General features: G+C 50.1%; 1 protein-coding gene across 4 annotated transcripts; it reads right to left on the reverse strand.

The window, feature by feature from the left end:
• Nucleotides 1-1990: 1990 nt before the first annotated feature.
• Nucleotides 1991-24204, reverse strand: LOC121593710 (mucin-19). Of its 4 annotated transcripts, none has more exons than XM_041916304.1 (13): nt 24063-24204; nt 15780-16001; nt 15525-15704; nt 9792-15427; nt 8977-9705; nt 8004-8057; nt 7036-7131; nt 6877-6953; nt 5568-5614; nt 5374-5503; nt 4634-4725; nt 4456-4520; nt 1991-4373 (listed from the first exon to the last, which is right to left on the reverse strand). In XM_041916304.1, the coding sequence occupies exons 1-13, from the start codon at nt 24111-24113 to the stop codon at nt 4310-4312; spliced, it is 7443 nt and encodes a 2480-aa protein (XP_041772238.1). In that variant the 5' UTR covers nt 24114-24204; the 3' UTR covers nt 1991-4309. The 4 variants fall into 4 exon arrangements, with proteins under 4 accessions (XP_041772238.1, XP_041772239.1, XP_041772237.1 ...); XM_041916305.1 differs by having other exon boundaries at nt 7036-7116; nt 24048-24204; XM_041916303.1 differs by having other exon boundaries at nt 24048-24204.
• Nucleotides 24205-24413: the final 209 nt, after the last annotated feature.

Genomic DNA, 24413 nt, shown 5'->3' on the forward strand with positions numbered 1-24413 from the left:
CTCCGCTCTTCATTCACAAGTTATGTTCATGCGTGTGATCTGCCGCTTGCCATTTCTACATTTCTACGCACTGTTTCAATTACATCCTTCCGTTCTCGTTCTCTTGCACGTGTGGCGATATACTTATCTTCTGTGCAACACTTTATATTATCAGGGGCAGGGTTGTTACATTCGCTGTTTCCCTCTCTCGCTCTTTCTCTGTATATGCCAGCAGATTCTCTAATTCTCTCGTGTCGCTTGGTTCGTGTCGATTGACATGTCATATCTCATTACTACTACTATTCAAATCTGTTTTTTTGTTCTTACACGAAACTGTATGCAAATACTATATTTAATTTGTTTCTGGCCGTACTTTCCCCGTGCGCGTACGATTTCCTTAGCGAACTCGGTTTTGTTGAGTGTGTTTCGTCTGTGGTTATATTATCTTGTATCATCATCTTGTGCTCGTTCAGGGTTCTTAACATTTTAAACTTTGTTTCACCTGTTCGCGACATGTTTTGTTTGCTTCACTTTCCCCTTTCTCTTAGTGCGTTAATAAGATATCTCTTTAGTTTGTCGAATAAATCAAAACATTTCATATGATCAAGGTCCGATTCACGATCGCACTTTCCATCGCAAACCGTAGATCATGTGATTTTTGTATGGGGTTTCTTATGGTAAATTTTGTTCATTTGACGAAACACGATGAAGACGACGATGATTAATGTAGCATTTTGTGTGTGAGTTTTTGGTGGTTTTGTCTGTTTAAAACATTCCCATACATTTGTTGTACAACACACATACATTGCTGTAATCTCAACAACAACCGTCACCACACCGGAACTACGCACGGGGACTGGGGCTTTCTCTTTAAAGAATGCACTGTGCACGTTCAAATCCTTTCGTATTTCACTAGGTATAAATACAGATCGGCCGTTTGTTGTACCATGCACGCGAATGTCAAGGTGTGAGCGTGTTATAAACGGCCTCTTTGACGACATCGGCATCCCTAATTGCGTGCCTTCCCTCTGTTTCGCTTAAAATAGGCCCCAGGCGACACAATAAAGACGACGACACCACAAATTGAACGGTTTCGTAAACAACTAAGTAAGACAATATTTTACATACGGCATGCAGGGGAGAGGATTGTTATCGTTGGTAGTAATTTGTCTATTTCCTTTTCCAGCACCCGCTGGAAGAAAAAGGAAAACCTATTATCGAACTAACGTATACGCAAATTAAACCTCAGCAAGAACACCATTATTAAAACCAAAAGTTGAGTCCCAGTGCACACTCACCGTGTGTTTTTTGGGGAAGGATAAGCTAATTTGGATGTTAGAGAGGTTTTGTTTTTGTTTGTTTGTTCGTTTCAAAATGAACGCGTGTATCAAACGAAAATGCGCCCCGAAAATCCAACACCCGGTTCATTCGGCAGTTCATTCACCCCATCGATTGCCTTCGACATCGGAGGCGTCAATGTATCTTTTTATCGACAGTCTTCTCTAATGCGCATCTCGGCATATAACAACAGTCAGTCTAATCGCGAACATTCGTTCGTTCCCACCGTGTTCCTCGTACATCCTTTTTCCACCACATACACACACACACACACACACACACTCACACACACACACACACACACACACACACACACACACACACACACACACACACACACACACACACACACACTCACACACACACACACACACACACTCACACACACACACACACACACTCACACACACAATTTGCACATTTCGCATATGCGTGTGTCCTTCCTTAGACATGCCGATCGAACATGGGCCACCCCATGTCGATCGAATTCGACCTTCTCTATATTACGGGTATGACGATGATCCGTATGCCCATAGCTCGACAGCTTTATGTTTTCATCCGCTGCAAAGAGATGGAGGTGTGGTTGTGGTTTCCATAAATATAGACACTTAGAAATGGGTTCAAAAATCTGCTCACATTTCTCCTGCCGCCTCTTGCTTTCCTCGCTCTTCAATGCGCGTGTGCCAACTAACTGTACTGCGTTGCATATTCACGATTTGGTTGTTTGCATGGGAACCACTAATGCAATACGGGAAAAGGGCGCCCCGTACTGGCAGCCCCGGGGAGTTGGTGCTATTAAAAAGGATATTTTTTCTTCCCCCACCCGGCAAATGACTTACTCCGCCGGTACCCTTTACACAGTCACACGCGACAGGCCTACTGCCCCTTGTTATCATAACTCTTAATAAGGTTTCCTCTATACAATATACCGTCTACGAGGGATTGGGGAGCAGCGGTTGGTTGTGTCTGTGTGTGTGTGGTTTTTGTTTTGATTAAATGCGTTTTCCCGTCGCACCCATTTACAGATTACCCGCACACGGTCCCCGTGTGCTTTTTTCCGCCCCATTTCACTACCCGTGCAATAATGTCATTACTCTAAAAGAAAAGGGGGTTTCCTGTGTACAACACTTGGGGAAAACAAGGGAGAGAGGGCGACAACACGCCAACGGAGCAAATAATAATAATAATAATAACACACTGTGTGCGTGGTGATTAAACGCGCGTCCAACTACTTTGTTCGCTTCAGTTTCTTCAGACTATTCCGAATACGTGATGATGCTGAGATGTGTGTGGGGCTCCGCGCGTATCGGAATCGTCGGCACGATCGACATGCAAACACGACACGTGTTGCGTCCTTTTTGTTTTCTGTTTCTTCCTCTACCTTATATGGTGTATAATATTACTTTTCCATTCTTTTTTGTTTCGTCCATCCTTTCCTTCATAAATATAAAATATATAATATATATACCGTTTTCTACTTACAATCTAATATTGTTGTTGTTGTTTTTTTGTGGTTGTGTGTTGTTGTTTGTTTGCATATCATCTCGCATTGATTTTGTTTTATACATACAATTTGTGTGATTTTCTTGCCACTTTTTTGTTCTCAACTTCTCTGTATCCCCCCGTTTCCCGTGACACGTGTGTTTTGTTGTTTGCTACCGTTCTTATCGGTGTTGATTTTCGTATGCACTTGAAATGCAAGTCGTGACTGATGTGTTTATTTACAAGCGACGCAATTGACGTCTGCTCACTTGAGATACGCTCTTCTAACACACGACCGATCGACCGACAAGTATTGTGACAAAAAAGGAATTTTGTGCACAAAAGCAAGGTTTCGATGAGAATCAAATGGAACGAGCAGTAAATTAAACAACGTAACAAAACATTCTCTTTCCCTTTTTATGTTCGCTTTTTAGTGTAAAGCGCGTTATCTCACTTTCCCTCAGCATCATTAGTTAAGGGCAATTAGATGAAAGAGCTTCTGTTTTCCTGTCCTCCCCTTTCTTCTTTAATGGCAGACAAAATGCTCTTAGCAATGGGTCCTGGGGGTAAGAACTTAGTTTGAATGCGCTAAAAAAAAAAACATTAATCGTTTCCTGTATCCACAAAGTGTTCGTGTGGTTCTTATGATTCGAACAGCGGTGTCACGCAACAGAGCAAATGGTCTGGTCGACGAAAACCCCTACAATAAAGCGTATAACACCTTGCGCCAACGCTTGATGCTTAGTCACTAAAGCACTAATCGATAAAATTGGATTATACATATATATATAGTCAGTTACGCGCAAATGCGAACCTAAACCATAGTCATTTAAATATTTACATCGTCAATGGGGAGGTGCACTCACTGTCCGTTCCATTGTTTTGTTTTCCCGCTTTCACCCTTAAAAGGTGGTGCCCCGCGGCAGAATCGAATCTATAATAATGTTGGCTAGCCTTACGCTGAGACACAAAGTCATTTCATAATACTTAAATATAATCTAATCAAAGAGAGAAAAAAGACTAAAGTAAGCCTACCCATATGGTTGTCGCGGCGGGCGCGACAAGAAAATGTTTGTAATTATAAGACCAGCATTCCCTGGTCGTTCTGCTGCACAGCACACAGACACACACGAACACACACACAACATGTATATCACTGCGTGTGTGTGTCCGCGCGTGCGTGTCTTGCGCCTGCCTGCCAGCCTGCCTGTCCTAGTCTTGAAATACACACTTTTGTTATCCACTATATAGAACTATATGTATATAGCTTTCTTTTGTATCAATCTAGAAGTGTTGCTTTTAACGTTTGTTTGTTTTTGTTACTTAGTGTTTTTGGTCAAATTTGGGAAGAAATCAGGAAGGAGTTGTGAGATGAGTGTTTGTGTTTGATGGTGTTCGCACAGCATGAAACACTGCCAAAAAAGGTACCAGTGGTGTTGTTAGGAGAGTTGTGGACCACCTGACACAGCATCACTGCCGCCAACTTGTCGTCGTAATTGGGGTTGTGCTACTAATGTTTACCACCCCGTGCTGCTTCCTCCAGTGCACGCACCTTCATCTCGCGCTCGTGTTGTCTGTAAGGGTAAAAGTAACCGAACAAAAACAATCAATTAGTCAACGCGTTCGTTCGAATTGCTTCCGTTCTGTGATCAATACCTCATGTACTGCTCATGCAGCGATTGGGCCCGGTCTAATGCACTTTGTCGTTGAAATTCAGCGGCCTGTTGGAATTGGAAGGTACGTTAGTTAAAACGATTTTCATTCCGGCTCATATGTACTGCACAAAGATTGGAAACACCCCCACTACAACAAACACCTTTCATTGCCTTCTTACCTGCAGTGGATCATAGGACATACGCAACAGCACCTCCGAATGGGGATCCCTCGGCATTAAAACATTCGGCCGTGGATAGGGAGGAACGTTGGCTGCGTAGCGGGCACAGAAGTAACGAGCGCACCATCCATCCATAAAGTTGTTTGATTTATTGACCACAGCAGCAGCAGGGGATGGAAAAATAGTAAAAAAAAGATAAATAATTAGTAAATATATTTAAATATAGACGCAACACCACGATTTAGGTTAGAAATGAAAGTGAAAATAAAGTTGAACGAATGATAAACATGAAACTACTATCAACGATAGAGATGAAATGAAGTAGCTAACACGAATGGACGATATAAACTGTGAGACATTGGGAAGGAAATTTAACGTTCCGATTATAGACGCGCGAGCAAACGCGATCTCCGTATACAATCGACAACACTACCCCCCACACGAACGATCGCGAGCCCGGTGTACAGACACGATTACGCGAAAAATGAGTGATTGTGAAGGGGTTCCGGGGGACCAAGAACTTAGCTGATATACCGTGACAATCGAAGAAGGAGGATGAGGTAAGAGGAAGAGAAAGATCGAATTTAAAAAAAATAGGACTAAGATGCACAGGATGAATGGATGGATTTTTAACGAGAATGTGGGGTGTTTTTGAGCGCATTTTGCTTTTTTTCTTGTCTTTGGACACATTTGCTTTTCTTTTCTTTTCTTTGCGTGTATCTTTTGCAATACAAACTCACGTGGTAGATGAAAACCTGCTGCCGCCGCTGCCGCTGCCGCCGCCGCCGCTGCTGCCGAGTCTTGCTGCTGTTGCGAATGCAAGTGCAAGTGCGTATGGGAGTGTGCATGGTATTCGCCAGCCAAGCGCAACTGTAACAAGTGAACAGAAACCAACAACATAAAACATGATTGACGTTTCGATGCTGATACGTACCATCGGATCGGATGGATCCAGCCCAGCAACAGGATGCGGTGGCAAGCCTGTGTTGTGTGCGTTGTTGTGCGTGCGTCGATCAATGTGGTTATCCGAACACACGAACCAGCACATACACGCACGCACACACCATTTCCCGGTTTTTCCCGTGTTGGCAGTGGCATTTAGCGCATTTTGGGATCATCGGTTGTGTTGTGAAGGCGGGTTGGGGAGTGTTGGTTGATGATGGTTTCAGTTCCCGAGAGTGTTGGGTATGGGTTCCAAAGTTGTGAATTGCGAAAAATAAGGCGAGGAGCCATGATCACGCGTACAAACGGATCAGTAAATTAAATAGAAACAGAAAGACAGGGCAACAAATGGTAAGAACGCCGCAAGAACGTCACATGGACAGCGTACGCATTCGAAAATGTATCATAAAAAACACACACACAAGGCAAGAGGCAAGCGGTCATAGACACCACATCAAGTGGGCACGGGGATCGAGTTGTTAGCATTGATAGTGACATCAATGATGTGGATTCGAACACATTTAAACATTTCCCCATTCGTAAAAAAACGTTACAGTAAACGTAAACGTTACACAGCGCGTGTTGTGGTTTGGTAAGTTTGTTTGTTTGTTGTTGTTGTTGTTGTTGTTGTTGCAGGTGGCAGTAATGTTGGCAGTGGCCGCGGTGGTGTTCGGCATCGGCGTAGTGGTAACGGTTTTGGCATATTTTCACATTCATCGTTTGTTTAAGGGAGGTGGGGAAGGGTTTTTCATGTTTGTTTGTTTTTTTTTTACAGAAGGATGGGATTTCAACAGGTAAAGGGGAAAAAAGAAAACAAGGTGTAATAATATCAGCACATTCAGCAGCGGGATGATAGATCACAGTGAACGCATTAGAAGGAATCGGAATCGTCACCGGAACAGAGCGCACGCGCGGGTTTCATCGGTGGGGCGGCGGGTCGGGCATCATCGTGTCCCGGTTGGTTATGATGATGATCGTACGCGTTAATTAAACCGTGGGAAGGAATTCGATCGCGGAGTAGTTCGGTAATCGGTGCGATTGGAAACGCACACACACAGAAACATACAAACATTGACACACACACACACACCCGGGAACATATGTAAACCAGCCCCCGATGTAAGCGAGGAAGAAGAGAAGAGAAACACAAAAAAAGGAAAACGTAAGAAACACGTGTTTGAATTGAATGTAAAGAAAGAGAGAAAGAAAGGAAGAACAAATCGAAATCGGTCGGTTAAAGGAAATTAAACAGCCGGCGCAGCCGTGGCGGGGCGGCGTGCCATGCGAATCGGATACGTTACCTATTCGTTCCCGCTCCAGTTGTGCTATGGCCGCCGGATTGCCATAAAGCCCAGGGAACTGTGACGGATGCATTCCTCTGTGGAAGGGAGTAAAATGAAGCGGAAGTCGTTAGTGTGAAACTACATTCAACTACTGTTGTTTGTCTCTGTGAGGCTTACCTCATTCGATAGTACTCCATCCAGTGCGGATCTAGCCGGGATGGGCCCATGCCGGGCTGGTTCTTGAGGTCCTCGAATTCCCTAAAAAAGATGTCCCTGTTAATCGGAGAAATTTCGCAAAAATCGATCAATATCATTCTATGAACGAAAGCACCAGGCAGCGGTGGCGGTGGGCGAACGGCTGGGTAGGTATAGCAAAGCAGGTGGAACTTAAACACACATACACACATACATACACCGATAATGGTTTGTCTTATTCAAGTGAACTAATGAATGAAATAGTTTGTATGAGAACTTGCATTTTAAATCGTTTGATAGTTAAAACAAAGCACAACAATTAAATTATAGTTAGAGATTAGCATTTTGAAGTGAAACATTTATAAATGTAGAGCGGTTATTCATCTTTTAATCGTCAAATTAGACTTATTGAACAAACAAACGAACAAGGAATAAACTGACGAGGAGTAAACAGTGATTGGTGGTTAAATTAATATTGCATGTAAGTATGTGTGTTTAAGTGCTTGATGGCTCCTGCAAACGCTATCGTGCATAATAAATGATATTGAATTTTGATAGATGATTTTCGTAAATGAAACGTTTACAACAATGCTTCGAAAAATGCTACCAATTTACCATGCCAGAATGGCTATTTTGGTAAAGGTAGTATTTTTTTAAGAAAAACTATATAACGCGACTATAACATTGCCAATCGATTGAAAAACGAAAATGCTTATGAAAACAAATGATTCAGGTGGAAGGATTGCATGAGGATTGTTTTATGAATTATATGACGTTTAGGGTCGCGAAATGAGATGTAAAAATCGATGATAATATGCCAATTAATACACATATCCATCGTATATGCGCATGCCGCATTAATACAACATTGAGCGCGATTGAGAAGCAAAGGAATTGAAGCGTAGCGTAAAAAGAAGAAACATAAGAAAAAACAAATCTATGTACTTTACCTTTCTCTATTGTACAGTGGATGGTATGGTGGCGGAACCATCGTTTCCACAGGACTAGATAATATTGGAAAAAGAGAAAAGAAGAAAAAAGCGAAAAACACGATGAAAAATTGTACTGTAAGTTCGATCCAGCTGTCCTGTAAGTAATGTTAAAATATGCATTAGCGGCCAAAAGCCATAGAAATTGGCTTCCAACAAAGCTCTATCAGTAGAAAGAGAGATCTCAGCCAGTGCTGTAAAATTTCATTGTCAATGTCAAAAAACAAATCTGACTGAAACTAAATCCATGTCAGTGTCACGTACTCAATTGTAATGTTCAGAGGTGATACTAAAAATGATTGGTGTGACCAATGCATGCTTCTGGACATTTTATCGACCACCGCTTGGTCAGTCACCGTCATGACTTTTTTTTTACTGTGATCAGTTCTGCAAAATGGCACTGACATAGTCATGACAAATTCACTGCATATCTCCCATGACTATCGTAATGATCACCCACAGAAAACGTCGCGACCAGGTGAATGACAAAGAGTTTAGTGCTAAACAAATTGTCACCATGTGATTGATCCATCAACTGTTTGAGTCTCATCTATGATCATCCCAGTTGTGTACGTGAGCTGATTTAAGCTTCGAGTCATGAATGTTGTGGACTAAAACAGTGACATTTGGCAACATTTTTCGCAGCCAGAAAAAATCATGATCATGCTTGTGCGGACATTAAGCTCAGTTTGTCAGTCAGAGTATCGGGTTTGCCTCAAGCATTTGCACGTCGCAATCGACATGTCATGACGTACATTAATTGAGCATCAACAATGAGGATCAAGCTTCCCTCATATATGTTCATTGTTTTCGTTGGTGAATATCTCGTGATGCTCATGACATTTTGCAACACTGATCTCAACTTTACACAGCAAAAGAGTGGAGTCGGTTTAGAAAACTTTCTCCAACCGAAAGGCACAACACAAACACCTACCTAAAACCAACGTGTGGCCGCGCGTACTCCGACAGCTGCCTGAGGGCCGGCGTGTCCGGGTACGGTTTAATGTCCGGCTTCATCGACTGCTGCCCTGGCGACGGATGGCCCGGATGATGGCCCGGCGGCGGTGGACCCTGCGGTCCGCCCGGTCCGCCCGAGCCCGAGCTACTGCTGCCCGCGCTGCCCGGCTTGCCTGCCGCTGCGGCAGCCGCCGCCGCCGCCGCTTGCTGCTGCGCCTGCTGCTGAGCGGCCGCCTGCTGCTGTGCCTGATGGTGTGCCTGTTGCGCTTGATGTTGCGCAACGGCTGCCGCCTGCTGTTGCTGCGCCTGTTGCTGTTGCTGATGGTGATGCTGAGCGGCGGCCGCCGCTGCTGCTGCCGATGCGGCAACCGCTTGATGGTGCTGGGCAGCTGCCACCGCCTGCTGGTGCGCCGTCACGCTCGGATGCTGCTGATGGTGCGGATGGGACGGTGGTTGATGGGGATGGGGCTGCATTGACGGGTGGTGCTGCTGTTGCTGCTGCTGTTGCTGCTGTTGCTGCTGCTGCTGCTGGTGCTGATGCTGCGCCTGGGCCGCCTGCTGTGCTTTCCGTTCCCGCTCCTTCTCTGCCAGCTTGCGGTCGCGCTCCTCGCGCTTGCGGGCCAGCTTGGAGTCGGGCGTCGGTTTGAATTCGAGATCGGTACGGGTGCAGGAGTTGTAGTCACCACGATCACAGCGTCGTACGAAGCTAAAACACGGCGAGGGAGGAAAAGGCGTTCAATTAGAATCTATTTCAAATCAATTTGAGGTTTGGTTGACTGTTCGACTACTTACATTGCTGATTGCGACCGGTGGCACTCGGTATCGTCCGGTTTGGCTTCCGGGCTCGGGCCCCGGTTCATGTCATGGACAGGGGACGGCGGTTCCGGATCCGGATCGATGTCGAGCGTTTCGATGTGCACCGGTTCGCTCGGGTGCGCCGGATGGTGGCCGGGCGGCGGTGGCGGCCCATGCCCCGGATGATGGTGTGGATGATGGCCAGGCGGCGGACCTAGCCCGCCACCGGCCGCCGCATGGGCGTGGGCTCGCAGCGCGTCCATATGGCTGGTCGGCTTGCCGCCACCGACCGGCGGCAGTTGGTTCTCGATGAACGGATTGTGCGGCTGCGGTGGACCGTACGGCGAGTGGTGGTGGGGCGGACCGGCCGGATGGAACGGACTCCCGCTGAGCGGATGGCCACCGGGCGGACCGCCCGGCATGCCGACCATCCCGGGACCGCCCGCCCCGCTGGGCGAGGGGCCTCCCCGGCCGGGGCCACCCGGTGGTCCGGCCGACGAGCCGCTCTGGCTGGACGAGTTGGAATGCCCACTGCCCGGACCACCGCCGCCTCCATTGCCAGACCCGGAGGACGACTGCTTCGAACGATCATTTCCGCCCGACCCGGACAGCGACGATACAGACGAGGTGGAGGAGGAGGAAGTTTGCGGCTGCTGCGATTTGCTGCCACCGCCGGAGGATTTCGACTTTTCACCCGCATTGCCGTGCACCCCGGGGCCACCGGCCCCAGGCGCGTCCTCGGGCCGGGGCGGCGGTATCGCGGTTGGATGCCCGTGCAGCATCGGATTGTCGAGGGGTGAACCGCCGGGCTTCATGTACGAGAAGCCGGGCCCGTAGGCGGGACCGTACGGGTACGGCGCGTAGAACGGGTTGTGATGGTGCGGATTGAACAGCGACGGGTGCATCAGCGGGTACGGCTGCGAGGCGTGCATCACCGAGCCGGGAATGCCCGCCATCGGGCCCGTCATCGGCAGAGGTAGAGGCATCTGGGGGTGTCGTATGACCGGTGGCGATGCGCCCGGCCGGAACGGGTGGGACGGTGGCGGCGATCGCTGTCCCGAGGGGCCACCGTACATCTTGCTCAGCGGACTGGAGATCAGCGCCGCCGACGGTGCGGACGAGGACGGTGGCGGCGGTGTCATGTGGGGGCTCTGCTGGCGCATGATCTGGCGGTCGCGTTCGGCCGACGCGGCTGCGGCGGCCGCCGCTGCTGCGGACGAGCTGCCGCTGCCTCCCGCACCGCCCGCACCCGGCGTCGACGGGTGGTGGCTCAGGTGCATCGGGCTGCCCCGGCTCAGGCCGGAGCTGTTCGAGTTGGCAGGTGAGCTGGATCGGTGATGATGGCCGCCCGGGCCCGGATAGCCACCGCCGCCCGGGGTTCCCGGTCCGCCCGGCGGCACGTTCGGGCTGGCCCGGCTCAGTGCGGACGACGACGAGGACGGTGGGCCACCTCCGCCGGCCCCGGTCGGGGTGGACGGGGACTGTGCCGCCAACGCACTCACCGACTGGTGCATCGAGGTCGGCGGCAGGTGGCCGTGCGGGCCACCCGCTAGACTGCCCGGCCCAGACGAAGGTGAGCGGCGGCCCGCGCCCGCCACCTCCATCAGGCTGCCGAGCGCGGAAGGTGTGGGCCCGCCGAGCAGCGGCAGGCCGGCGCTGTGTGCCGCCAGCGAGGGCGGCAGCAGTCCGGCGTGTCCCACCAGCGGACCGGCCAAATGGGCCGGATGGTGCGGAGGTAGCTGCATGCCGGGGTGACCCAGGTGCAGCGGCAGCGGATGGGGCAGCATGCCGTGCGGTGGCGGCACTCCCTGCAGCAACGAGTTGATGGGGGAGGCGCGGGTCGGCGGCAACTCGTTCGTGCCTGGTCGGGGCGGTTCGCGGTCCCGGTCCGACCGGTGATGGTGCGCCATCGGCTGCAGCCCCAGCGGTCCATTGTCGGACGAGGGCCGCATCGGGGCAGGGGAATGGGACGTTACCGCCGTGGAGGAGGAGGAGGAGGATGCAGTCGTGGAGGTGAGGGCAGTGCTGCCGCTGGACGAGACGGCCAGCGAAACCGAGCTCGGCACCGAGGAGGGTGGCATTGGTCCGCCCGGTCGGTGCATATTGCTGGGCTGGTACGGGCCCGACCCGGGCGGCGTTGGTAACAGCTGCGGTGGAGGGACACCGCCCGGATGTGCCAATGGGTGGCCGCCGAGCACGGGGGGTACATGCACGCCACCCGGCTGGGACGTTGGTGGCACCGGGGACGAGTTCGGGCCGGCGCCGAGCAACGTTGGCATTAGCCCCGGATTCACGATATGTCCCGGGTGGCCCGGGGGCGGTGGTCCGTGCGGCGGTGGATACGATCCAGCACCGTGCGGTGGTAGCGAGGGAGGAGGCCCACCCGACTGGGGCGAGGCAATACTGCTGCCGTGCAGGGGCGTCGCCTGGGAGCTGCTGTTGCTGCCCTGGCTGTCCTGGTTGGGCGTGATGGCGTGGCGCCCCGAAGCCGACACGTCCAGCGGGTTGGACGCATCGTTCGCCCCCGGGCCGCCGCTGTTGCTCGACGAGCTGCTCTTTAGGAGATTGTCCGCCGAGAAGCTGTTGTTCTTGAGCGAGGTGGGCGTGTCGCTCGCCATCGAGGAGGGTGGATACTTCATCGGGCCCATGGCCTCCGGCGGCAGGTACTTCAGATCTTGCGGCTGTGACTGCGGCTGGCCGGGCAGGCCGCCCGCCAGCGGATGGTGCGGATGGTGGTGCTGGCCGGGCGGTCCCGCCCCGAACGGGGGCATCCCGGGCGGTCCGTACTTGACCGCCGCCATCGGATCGTACTTGAACGTGTGCTCGTAGTGCTGCCGCAGCATGCTGAGCTGGGCCGGGTCGGGATAGTGGCTCTTGGGGATGAGCGGCAGCGGCCCACCGACACCGGACGGGGGTGGAGGCGCTACGCCACTGCCGCTGCCACTGTCCGAGGCGGGCGACGGTGCAAACTTGCTGCGCTCGTCCGGCGGCGGGTACTTTAGGTTCAGGCCCGTCAGATCCTGCGCGTACTGGGACAGCTTCATGTGGGGCGGCGGTCCTGCGACGGATGGTGGTTCGCCCGGCGCTCCGGAAGCGGACGGCGGTCCGGGCGGACCACCGCCAAGCTTCAGCGGGAGTGGACCACCATCCTGGTTGGGAGGTGGTGGAGGACCGTGCGCCGGGTACCGCTTCATATCGTACTCGAGCGGCTCGTCCTGCGGCCCTGGAGGACCGTACTTCAGGCCCGGCGGTTCGCCCGGCCCGGGTTGCTGATGCGGTGGCAGTGGCCCATACTTGTGCTCCCCGTACTTCATACCGTCCTCGCCCGGATGTCCGCCGTACTTGATGTGACTTTCGTACGGCTTCATGACGAGATTTTCCGGATCGTACTTCATCTCGGGCGGCCCTTGGACGGCGCCACCTTGACTGGACGATTCGTTGCTACCGGCGCCTCCGCCCGGCATCAGTTTCGCTTCCGATTTGACCTCAATCTTAAGCTTCAAATCCTGTGGCTCGCTGGGGGCGCCACTCGTAGGGGCCGCGCCGCCACCGACACCGGAGCCGGAGGATTGCTCTCCGGGCGCGGAGGACGATCCGGCAGCGGCCGCCGACGCCGCCGCCGCAGCTGCACCAGACTCTTCGTTCGGTTCCTTCTTGATGAACACGTCTTTGGAGTTGAAGTCGACCGATGCTGCTGCTGAACCGGCCGGTGCGCCCGTGGGAGGTCCGGTCGCGGCAGAACCTTCCTGTTTCATGTTGGCCAGCTTCGAAGCCATCTCCTGGTCGCTGGACGGGGCGGGTCCGAGCGCATTTACGCACGGTTTGCCCTCCACCACCGTGGTGGTGGTGCCGCTGCCGGCTGTGCTGATACTGGTACCATTGGTTGCTGCGGCCGCTTCCTCCGACGATGGTGCAACTCCCTGCTGGGACGGTTCACTGCCATCGGCGCCGGGTAGCAATGCACCTGCGGTCGGTGGTGCCGGCGTTGCGACGGGCGTGGTGGCCGCCGTCGACGGCGGAGAGATGTCCTCCGTTTCGGGCAGCTTGGCGGTGTCTGCGGCCGTTGGAACGGTTGCTACCGCCGACGCAACAACGGCACCCGTAGCACCCGCGTTCGAATCGTCATCCTTGTCTTCCGAACCACCTGACGAGGACTTGGCCACGGTCGAGGTGGTTGTATTGCTACTGCTGCTGTTTTCGTTCGACTCCGTAACCATCGGCTCGGCGGCGAGCGGTGGTCCGAGCGACAGTGGATCCTTCTCGTCGTCCTTCGCGGCTGGCACGCTGCCGTCGGCAGCGGCTCCTGCGCCGCTGCCCGTACCGGAGCTGACCGAGTTTGCGCCCTGCAACCGTTCGTGTCCGACCGGTGTCGGCGTGCCGGTGGTGCGCGTACCGATGCTCGTTTCCGTCGCCGCCTCGCTGACCGATTCCATCTCGTCCAGCACGGAGCCGGGTCGGCTGTCGGTGGTGAGGCTTTCGGCCGGGCTGTCCGAGCGTTTTCGCTTCTGCCCATCCTTCTCGTCGCTTCCGTCCACCTCCTGCTCGTTCGAGCGCTTCTTGCCCTTGCTCGGGGTGGTCGTTTCCGTCTTGCCCGGTCCAGCGGACTTGCTGCCTTTGCTGCCGGTCTGCGAACCGCCATGCTTGCCACCGACACCGTCCACCGTTGGACCAACTGCACCCGAGGAGCTGCTATTCCCGCCATTACCAGTGCCTGTGGTGGCGGTGGTGTTGGTGCTACTACTATTATTGCTGCTGCTGTTCGTCGTTTTGCTGGGCGTCTTTGGACTGTCCAGACTTGCGCTTGCCCCGTTCCCACTGCTACCACCGGTGTTGGGCGCACCACCAGCACCACCACCGCCCGCCGTGGCTGTGGCGCCAGCAGTGGCTGCGGCTGCGGCAGTGCCGGTCGCTGTCTGCTGCTCCGGTGTCTCCGTACCGCCCCGCTTGGGCCGCTTCGCATTGGTAGCATTCGTTTCTTTCGTTGGCTTTTGGCGGGTCCGCATCCTCGACGGAGATTCCTCGCCGGTGACCGTGCCCCCGCCAATGCCGCCGCTGCTGGCCGTCGTCGTAAAGTCTCCGACGCCGACGGAACCGCCGACGCCGCCGTTACTTCCGTTACTACTGCTACTGCTGCTGCTACTGCTGCTGCTACTACTGCTGCTGCTACTGCTGCTACTGCTGCTGCTGCTACTACTGCTGCCTCCTCCACCTCCACCGCCTCCTCCTCCGCCGCCGCCGCCGTTGCTACCTGCTCCAACGCCGGCCGTACCGTTGGCGGTGGCTGTCGCTGCAGCCGCCGCCGCTGCCGTCGCCTTGTTGGCGCTCGAATCGCTGTCGCACTCGCTCACGTCGTCCTCGGTAACGGAGCTGTTCTCCTCCTTGCCGATCGGCGACGGTCGGGACGAGCCGGTATCCGTCACGGTGCGCTCGGGGGTCTGTTCCTTCTTGCTGTTGCTGTTGCTGTTGCTGCTGCTGCTGCTGCTACCGCTACTGTTCGGCGCGGTGCCGCTCGCATTACTGTTCGTCCGTGTGTTGCGCCGTCGGAGCGAGCTCGCCCGTCGTCTGCGGTGGGGCCGGTTCTGGTTTGCCCCCGGCGTCTTCTTCCACAGATAGTAAAACTCTACCAATTCCGGCTGCGTGTTGAAGCGGGGAGTGTTGAAGGGAAAATGGTTAATCTCCAAAAATCAGAAAGCGAACTATGCGAGAGAGAAAAAGGAAGCGCCATATTACCGTTGGCCGATGTGGTAACAGGTCTTTGTGGATGCGAAAAAAATTCTTCCCAAACTGTCGCAACCCCTTGATGAAGCGTTTCGTTTCCTCCTCGGTCCACTTCTTCTCGATGCCCTTCGTCACGGGACACTTTAGCAGTGCTTCTAGGGCTTTGCCGGCGTCGTATCCTGAGTCGTGTAACTGCAACGATGGGGGAAAGCAAAGCACATTAATGATGTTTGTTTAAAAAATCTACGCCCGCCAATCTATACTTACAACATCAAATGCATTTATAGTTGTATCGTCACGACTAGCTGCCATACAACCATCTTCCTCGCACATACCCTGAAAGGCGGATATTGAACGAGCGGCGGTCAGGTACATCAACAAATCATTATCAATGTACAGTCCGGGTGTCCATCTTGGATCCTCTAGGTCGCGATCTTCATCGTCCTCGGAGCGGTAGTTCTCGATCGGTTGATAGTCTGGTAATGTTGCCTGCCGCGGGAAAAGTGGAATCCAAACAAAGGTTAAACAAAGGTTCAAACACATGGCAAGCTTCTGTGAGTGTTAATGCCTTTTTGATGAAAATGTGCGTGAGGAGAAGGAGGAGGAAGTGTTGATGATGAGATGCGTGAGATGAAATTAGTCGATAAAGCACGATCGGGAGCAGCAGTGTGTTACACAACAGTGAGCTAAGATTGATTGGTCGCTGAACGAAAGCTTTTGCCTTGAATCGGTGAAGGCGATGATGGTGGTGAAAGTAAGCAATATTTTTTCTCGTACGTGTGAAATTTTCAGCAAAACAAGCGGACAGGCAATTAGGCAAACCAACTGCACACACAGTAGTTGCTTCGATCGCCGCAAGCACGTACAATAAATTATTTCAAAAAATTGATCATCATCTCCGACGGATGGACTGTTGTGTGTGTTTGTGTGAGTGTATTAGCAAAATTAACAAAATTAGAGTAAACAAATCATGTAGCTCGATGTGTGTCTGCGTATGAAATGGAGAAACATCTACGGAAAGAAGGAAAGTATCGCACAATGGCGCAAACCGATCGGACGCAATAGCTTATTAAGCATCGTGTGTTAGAGCCGCGCGCACAGCGTTTGGAGAGTGTTAAATGGGAGTAATGAGCCTCGAAAAAAGAATGAGCAAAAAAAAAAAGGGTGAAGGTGAAAGAAAATGTAATGAGGGAAATATTGGCGCGCATGATCATGATGAGGATGATGATGGTGAATGAGTAATGATGTAATTATTTAATTATTGATCGTTTGTAGCGCGCGGTACGTATACAGCTTTCAGAGAGACTTCAGAAAGAGCAGCACGAAATCATCACCGAGCGGGAGAGAGAGATGAGTTTGTTGTTGCCAGCGGTGCAGATTGTTGCATATGAACTACAAGCTTATTGCTAGAGCACACACCGTTGAAGATCGAATGTTGAAGACGAGCAAAATGGGTAGAGGTTGTTCTCGGACCTTTCTTAAAAGGGAATGATGATGGTTTATTTCCGGTGAAAAACCGGCGGAACATTGCACAATGCTTAGACAAATTAGACGCGAAGGATTAGCAGTATCTTTACATCGATCTTTCAGCTACAAAATTTCAATCCAAAATCTATTGCAAGCCTTGCTTTGGGAGCGGAAATAAATTTTGTATGCAGTATGTACTCCACACATGCTTTTAATGATTTCATTTTCCACAATGTAGATGTATTCCATTACTGCACAACCATGGAAATGAGACTGCTGCTACACACTTAATCTCTCGAATGAGGGCGATTAATTAATCATTTTTCCCCATTCGTAATGGCGCATGCAAGAAAAGATATTTTTAAATTCATTTCTCCCACTGCACCCTGCCCATTAGCGTGGCCGCACGCATTAAATGCAAAATACTTGCTCTCCACCCATCACAACACACCACGAAAATGGGACGGGGTATGAATGCATGTGTGCACACCTTGGCGCTTGATTCGCGATTAGAAGGAAGAGGTGTTTTTTGTTGCGCAATTTGTTTCCTTCTCTTCATGATGCCGCGCGCACCACAACAGAAGGTTTACGTTTACTCCCACAGAGCAGAGGAGTGTGTATGTGGGGAGGTTAGAGATTGTTATGGGTGCATAAATTGAATCCAATTTTCTCATTTCCATCCACACACATACACGCACTTGTACAATCTGCACAGTCACCCTCCACAGAAAACCGCACAACAAAGAGATCGTTTTTCTTTCAGCTTCCTACCAAACAACATTCTTCTCGTCGGATGTGAGACGATCATGATCGGCCCGTGCACACACCCACACACGCACTCAATCGGAATACGCGCACGTAGAAGGGTAAGTGGGAGGAGTGCTTCTTGTTTAATTCATCCCTTTCTTTACTTTTCCCTTTTCTCTCATTCTTCTCTGCCTCTCTATCTCTCTCTGGGTCACTACTTCCTTTCCTTGGAGGAATATGTTCTCAAACCTTCCGATCGTTTTGCCTCCCTACCGTTCCGTTCCTGCCCAAACAAACTGTGTGTTAAATTTGTGTTTTCCACACCTTGCTTCCATACGCACGATCGGTGGGAGGCACGGAGTTGCGGGTGTTGTTGCTTCATTTCCGCCCAAGTCGGCCGCTTCACCGTTTACTCGATCCGCTTGAAATTGAGGCGATCTCCAGGCCGAGAAGATCGCCGACCGGCCTCTGATCAAACATATATATATATATGTGTGTGTTTACCTTCTCTATGGGCGCGGTTTTCCATTTGCTATCCTTCTTCTTTTACGCCCGGGTACGTACGTAATTAATTTCAAATCGCTTCGTTATGGCTAATAAGCCAATAATATGGTGGAAAGATTTCAAAGATTGTCCGGTGGCGCACACCGCAACCGTCCCCCCACCTATGTGGATGGGGGATCTGAATTGGATGGATGAGTGCGGTTCGGCGGTATAATGGTGCTGGTTGTTAGTATAGTGTGCGCGCGTTCACAACCATTGCTTTTTTTACATTCCTTCAATGGAAAACCATCCATCCCATCAGCACACGATCATCATCCTCATCATCATGGACGTGGGTACACACACACCGACACACCAAGGGTCATTCAAGAAGAAGGGCGCCATCGATGGTGGCTCGTGAAGATGATGATGATGATGATGGCGACTACCGACCGCAAATCGTTGTACCACTGGCGCTATGTGAACGGTACACACCAATGAACGGTGTTTGGGGCCACCTTTTTTTTAGACCGACCTCCAACAGAAGAAAACTCGTCCAATATGTCAGTGGCAGAGATACCAGCAGCCAGCATGTGACCGACGTAAGAAGTAGGGGAAAAAACTCTCCCCATGTCCACGTTTAAGTGTGCTGTGTGAAGGGAAGTTTAATGGAGCGGGAAGCGTGATGGGCGTACTTGGGGAGGAAATGAAAAATAAACCACCGGGCGAGAATGGTCGTTTGGTGAAAATTCACATACAGCTTTTGCTGTTGCAAAGGAGCGAATGGAGGGGAAAGAGAGATGCAACAATACTACTATACCATCGGCAGCCGTGTCGGCGTGAGTGTCGGCGGTCGTCATCTTCACGATGAGCCAATTTGTCTGTGGATGGTACCGTTTTGCTGAAGTTTTGCAACTCGTTTCCTTTACCGCCGGACGTTTGGGTTAAAACCGTTCTGGGCATAAACTGACATTCTACATAAACAGTGAAGCGCGTGAGACTTGGGACGTGTTTATGATGGGACGAATATTTGGAAAACTCAATTTAATTCCCATATATAACTATAATCGTACTCTCTGCACATAGAGTTAAGCCGCCCAATCCACTGGGTAACAATCCACCCATATTCGATTTGGAATTTCCGATCAGCCCTGTGAAAAGTGATCCTCTCTCCACATTACGTCATCTAAGCTCTTAACTTACGCGCCCCAAAGAGTCTGACGCTCTTTCAATACGTAATTAACCTATCACGCACATCATTTATACCGCCATCTTCCCTCCGCCCCTTATTTGCTGCTTTCCAAACTAAAATTACCGCAATTTTTATTATCCCTCTGTGCGCTCCAACCCTTTCCCTTTAGCGAGAAGAACTGTGCGCCACACAATAATGGGAAAGTAAACAATCTCTTCCGCTTAGTTCCCTGCCTTTCCCACCAAACGACAGCACACAATTTTGCGTTTTGCGTGAATAATCCTCTGTGCCAGTGTGCAATATTTAACACTTTCGTGCCGTTCCTAATGGAAGAATGGAAGGAAAGGGCCGTCGAGTCGATTTTTATTACCCACCTCCACCATCAATAATACCCTAAAATTTCCATTTTCACCCCGTGAAGTCATGAGGCAAACTCATAAACAGATTCACAAAAGCGGGAAAGTTGGTGCAAAAGAGAGAGAAAGAGAAAGCAATAGCCGGTGGAGTGGGGTGTGGTTTAAAGTTCCATTTATAACGTGTCGTTCATCGGTTGCGGATTGATTTTCAAACCTCGCTCACGCTGCTTGCCCTGCGTTGAGCTGCCGTACCTTCCGCACAAACGGCAAGGCAGTGGAAAACCGAATTTACTTGGTATGGCTCCGCACTTTTCCTATGGCTTCTGGCTTTGCTTAACGAGTAAAACACTCCTCGCCACGAACATCCAAATTCGATGCAAATGCTATGGCAAGGCAATGGATTGGTAAAAAAAGGAGGAAAGGGAGTAAAACATTGAAGAAGCAACTGTAGCTCCGGTTTGATGTGCCACCCACCCATCCCCACCCACAAACAGAAGTTGTGTTTTCGATCCTTTCAAACATCATAAAACAACGGTCATTAATTATTTTCAAACATAAATGTGCGGTGTTGTATATTTCAAGCGGAGGTCAACCCGTTTGTAACACACCGAGGCAATTTGTTTATTTACATATGCGCCCGTAAGCGTAACCTAACGCTCCTCTTCCCTCATTTTCTCGGGGGGAATTGATTTTAGTGTGAGGTTGTTTCCATTTCCCGGGAAAACGGGCGCTAGGATTGCGGACACCAAAGAGGATACACCGAGCCGCAACAGGCAAAGGGGGGAGAAAGAGAGATGATCATGAATCAAAACTCAGCAAAAGTAAAACAACAATTACTGTTCCAACCCCAACTGGTACGGATTAAACAGAGTATAAATAATAAAAAATGGACCAACACGGGCACGTTAAACGATTGTGCTGAGTGAAACATAAGCTTATTCACACTTTACACACCACACACACACACACACACACACACGCGCGGTGTGATTCTCTAAAAGTGCACAAAAGCACAACGTCCAAAAACAGTCCAGATTAATATCGGTGATATAGAGGGTTTTTTTCTTTGTGAGTGAGTGTTTTAATGGAATTTGTAAATTGTGAGAGAAAAAAATGACCTAATTCCCCAAAAATAGCAATCTCTTCATTGCATTTTAACTTTCAGCGCTTTTTGCTTAATTTTTTTTTTTTTGCAGCTTCAAATGGTGAATGAACATTTTGTGGAGCTTTCTGTTTGTTTGTTTGTTTGTTTGTTGGGGGTTGACAAAACATTATGAAAGCACAATTATAACAGCAAAAGCTATTTTTACTTTTACACAAAAAAGGTAATTATCAGCAACAAAAAAAAAGGAAATCACATGTTATTGAATTGAAAGTAGCCGAGCACTTTTTAAACTTGACACTGCGCCTTTTTTTTTTTTTTGCTTACTTACAATGTCAACCCCTCTTCCTCTTTTTGGAGTTGTTTGTTATTAACTATTTATTAACAATGACATAACGTTCGCCACGAGAGTTGAAGCAGCAAAACAAGCGTGAAACGTTTGCAAAAGTGTTGAGGTAACGCAAGCCCCTAAATATGCAACAGTTAACAGAACAGAGTTGGTTTTTGTTTGCAAGAATCATATGCTCCTCAGGATGTTTACATCCGTGGGTCGGAGGCAAAAAAGAAGAAACACGATCGCATTACTCGGGTTGATGGCACTGGAGCAGTCATATATTTTAACACTAAAAAAAAAAAGAAACTTTTCAGTCCAAACATATGCAAAAAAACACAAAAAACTACACCACAACGGCGGTCAGAGCGGAAAATTCGGCGAGTGTTAATAAAACACCCAACTACCACCACTAGTAGAGTGAAAAGCGATACCAGAGGTCTCTAGCTGCCTAGCGAAATTGTAAACTGCAACCCAACACCAGTCCCCCCACGAACAAAAACAGAAGGCGCGAGAAGCGGGTAGCTTAGGGTTAGTAAATTATGACTTTTTATTGACCGTTAAACGTGTGAAACCGGGCTTCGTTCTTGTTATTTTTTGCGATCCCTTTTCTTGTACAGCCACAAGCCGGGAGAGTTCTCTGGCCCCAGTCTTGTGTGTGAATGTGGGGGGCGTATTTGGAGCTCGTTTCCCGCGCGGCATGGGATAACAGCGCGGGACCAAACGAGGCCGCGGAATGGAGCAACAGCGAGCTAAAAAGGCCCCCGTTGATGGTGGTGACCACCGGTTGGTTGGTGCGTGTGGCCATCCTGCACTACACTCTACTAGACCCGGCTTCATGTGAGCGCGGTTGGTGGCTTTTTGTTTTGCTTCTTCTCGCCATCCAAACCAAGATCCCGGGAATGGGGAAACGTAAAAGAAACCTATACACGCAACAAGATAGAAGCATAAAACGGCAGCGGTAAGTGTGCACACAGCAAAAAAAAAGAAAAGAAACAATTTGTTTCGGAAACATTCTCCACCCTTTTTTTACAACGGGCACCACACATAGCAACTCAACCTCAACCTCGCAAGGATGGTCAGTCTCCAGAGCAAGAGAAGGTTTGGGCCCGATGTGGAACACAATACAAAAAAAACCCAAAAAACCTGCCAATAACTGTCGGCCGGAAACGAAGCAAAACGCGAACCCCGCGTACAAACCAACAACACATCATCACCCCCCGAAACTGATGCGATAAAATGAAAATCTTTTTCATCTGCCGCCAGGCGGCTGCAACGACAAACATATACACACAGAAGGACGGCGGCGCCGCCACAGAGAACTTGGTCACGCGGCAGCGGCAGGGTTTGGCTCTGGCGAGTTTTATTTGAGATGAGTTCGACAAATAAGGTTTTGCGCGGGGTTTGGTGGTGTGTGGTGGGAAGAGCTGTATACAGTGTGGTCAGTCAAAATGGCCATTTTTTATTGGCAAAAGGGAGCCACCGCAGTCTCTATTTCTCTGCCCGGCTCCGTGTGTGTGTGCGCGCTTGCTGCTTACAAGATGAATTATGGATTCCGGGGAATTGTTGGGATCGCTTCGGTCGGGAGGAGGATTACGACATTCAAACTCGCAATAAAAATGATGAGAAAATTTGGGGAGAATACCGTGTACCGAATCAACCGAGTAACGACTTGATCGGGATATTATAACATCTCAAAGGGGGTTTTGGTTAGACAAAAACATAAAACTCCCAGTTGTGATATAGAAAGTCGTATAAGAAATCGAAATTGCAAGAAAAGTGTAGAAACAAAAATTGAAGTAAATTACCCAAACTACAAACAAGAAAGGGTAAAACACAACAAAAAGCACCATAAAATAACAGCACAACGGGTTGTAACGTACTCATAAAGCTGCGATCCTCAAATAAGGTTAGCAAATGGCGATTGTAAAAAGAAATTGCCTATGAATATTTATACCGACCAAGCACACACACGCACATACACACACAGACTCTGAACAAAAGAGTGTTTTTGCAGGACGACCATGCCAAAAAGGTACCCGCAGTGATCCATCCATAAAACCATAAACCTATCTCTCGAGCAAGAAAGCTGAACAAGAAAGAGTGTGAGATTTAAAAAAAACAGCTCGCAACACCATAAAACAAATACCAAGATGTACCCAACAGATAAACAACACTCACAAAGAGATAGAGAGATTAAACAAAAAAAAAAAAAGACACAAATCCGCTTCAAGTTGTACAACAAAACGAACTATAAAACGGGTGAAACTTTTCAGCTAAACAGATAGTAAAGATAATAAAGTTCGCAAGGCAACAAATATCAAAACGAACATCGACGGCAAAGATGAAAAAAGCAAAAAAAAAACATCACAAAATGCCATAAAGCAAATTAAGTTTTTGCTATTACAGAAAAACAACATGATTACCCTCCGATCACAACACTCATCATATAAAATAGACATTTCATAACGGAGCGCGAAAACAAAAACGAGTTTTGAGATTCGTTGGACTCTGCCGAGAGCATGAATTCGTCTTTCAAATAAAATCATCTCTTCCCGGACCGATTGATCCTTCCTCTCGCTTTAAAAACTGTCCAAACCTGTGACTTTGTGACTGATTTATGGTCCCCGTGTTGGTGGAGAGTTGTGCCGGAAGATTACAGCCAACCCGAACACGCTAGCGGCGGTGGTCCAATACACCACACACAAGGTCGAATTTTATGAGCCCGAGGGTACAACAACACCATCTCCTCCTGCTTCCATCTCACGAGATGGGAGAGGTTCTTTCCCCCCCCCCTCCCTCGGGATGGTGCGATCTCGCTTCTCACTCGTTCTGCCGTGCTCTCTGAAATACGTACATAGATATCGTTTACCTGATGGCCGGGACCCACTCTGATTTCTCCTTCGGTTGGCGGTGTGGCCATATTACCCCGAAATGACGACGGCGGCGATGAATCGAGCGGGGATCACGCGCGACGACCACCACAACGGCGGTGGCGGCGGCGGCGGCACCGGCTGGACGGCGAGGGATGGCGATCTCCTCCCGCCGGGCGAGACGACGGTGCAGGGACGGCGGCGCGGCGTTCAGCGATCGTGGACGACGACGTGCCGCCGGTGCTGTTGGTGCTGCTGCTGCTCGTCCTTGCTGCTGCTGCTGCTGCTGCTGCTGCTGCGCCACCACGCTCTGCATTCAACGGGCCGCAGGGAAGGATGGTGGGGGGGAA

This window comes from Anopheles merus, chromosome 2L (genome assembly GCF_017562075.2).
Source record: "Anopheles merus strain MAF chromosome 2L, AmerM5.1, whole genome shotgun sequence".
Classification (NCBI taxonomy): domain Eukaryota; kingdom Metazoa; phylum Arthropoda; class Insecta; order Diptera; family Culicidae; genus Anopheles; species Anopheles merus.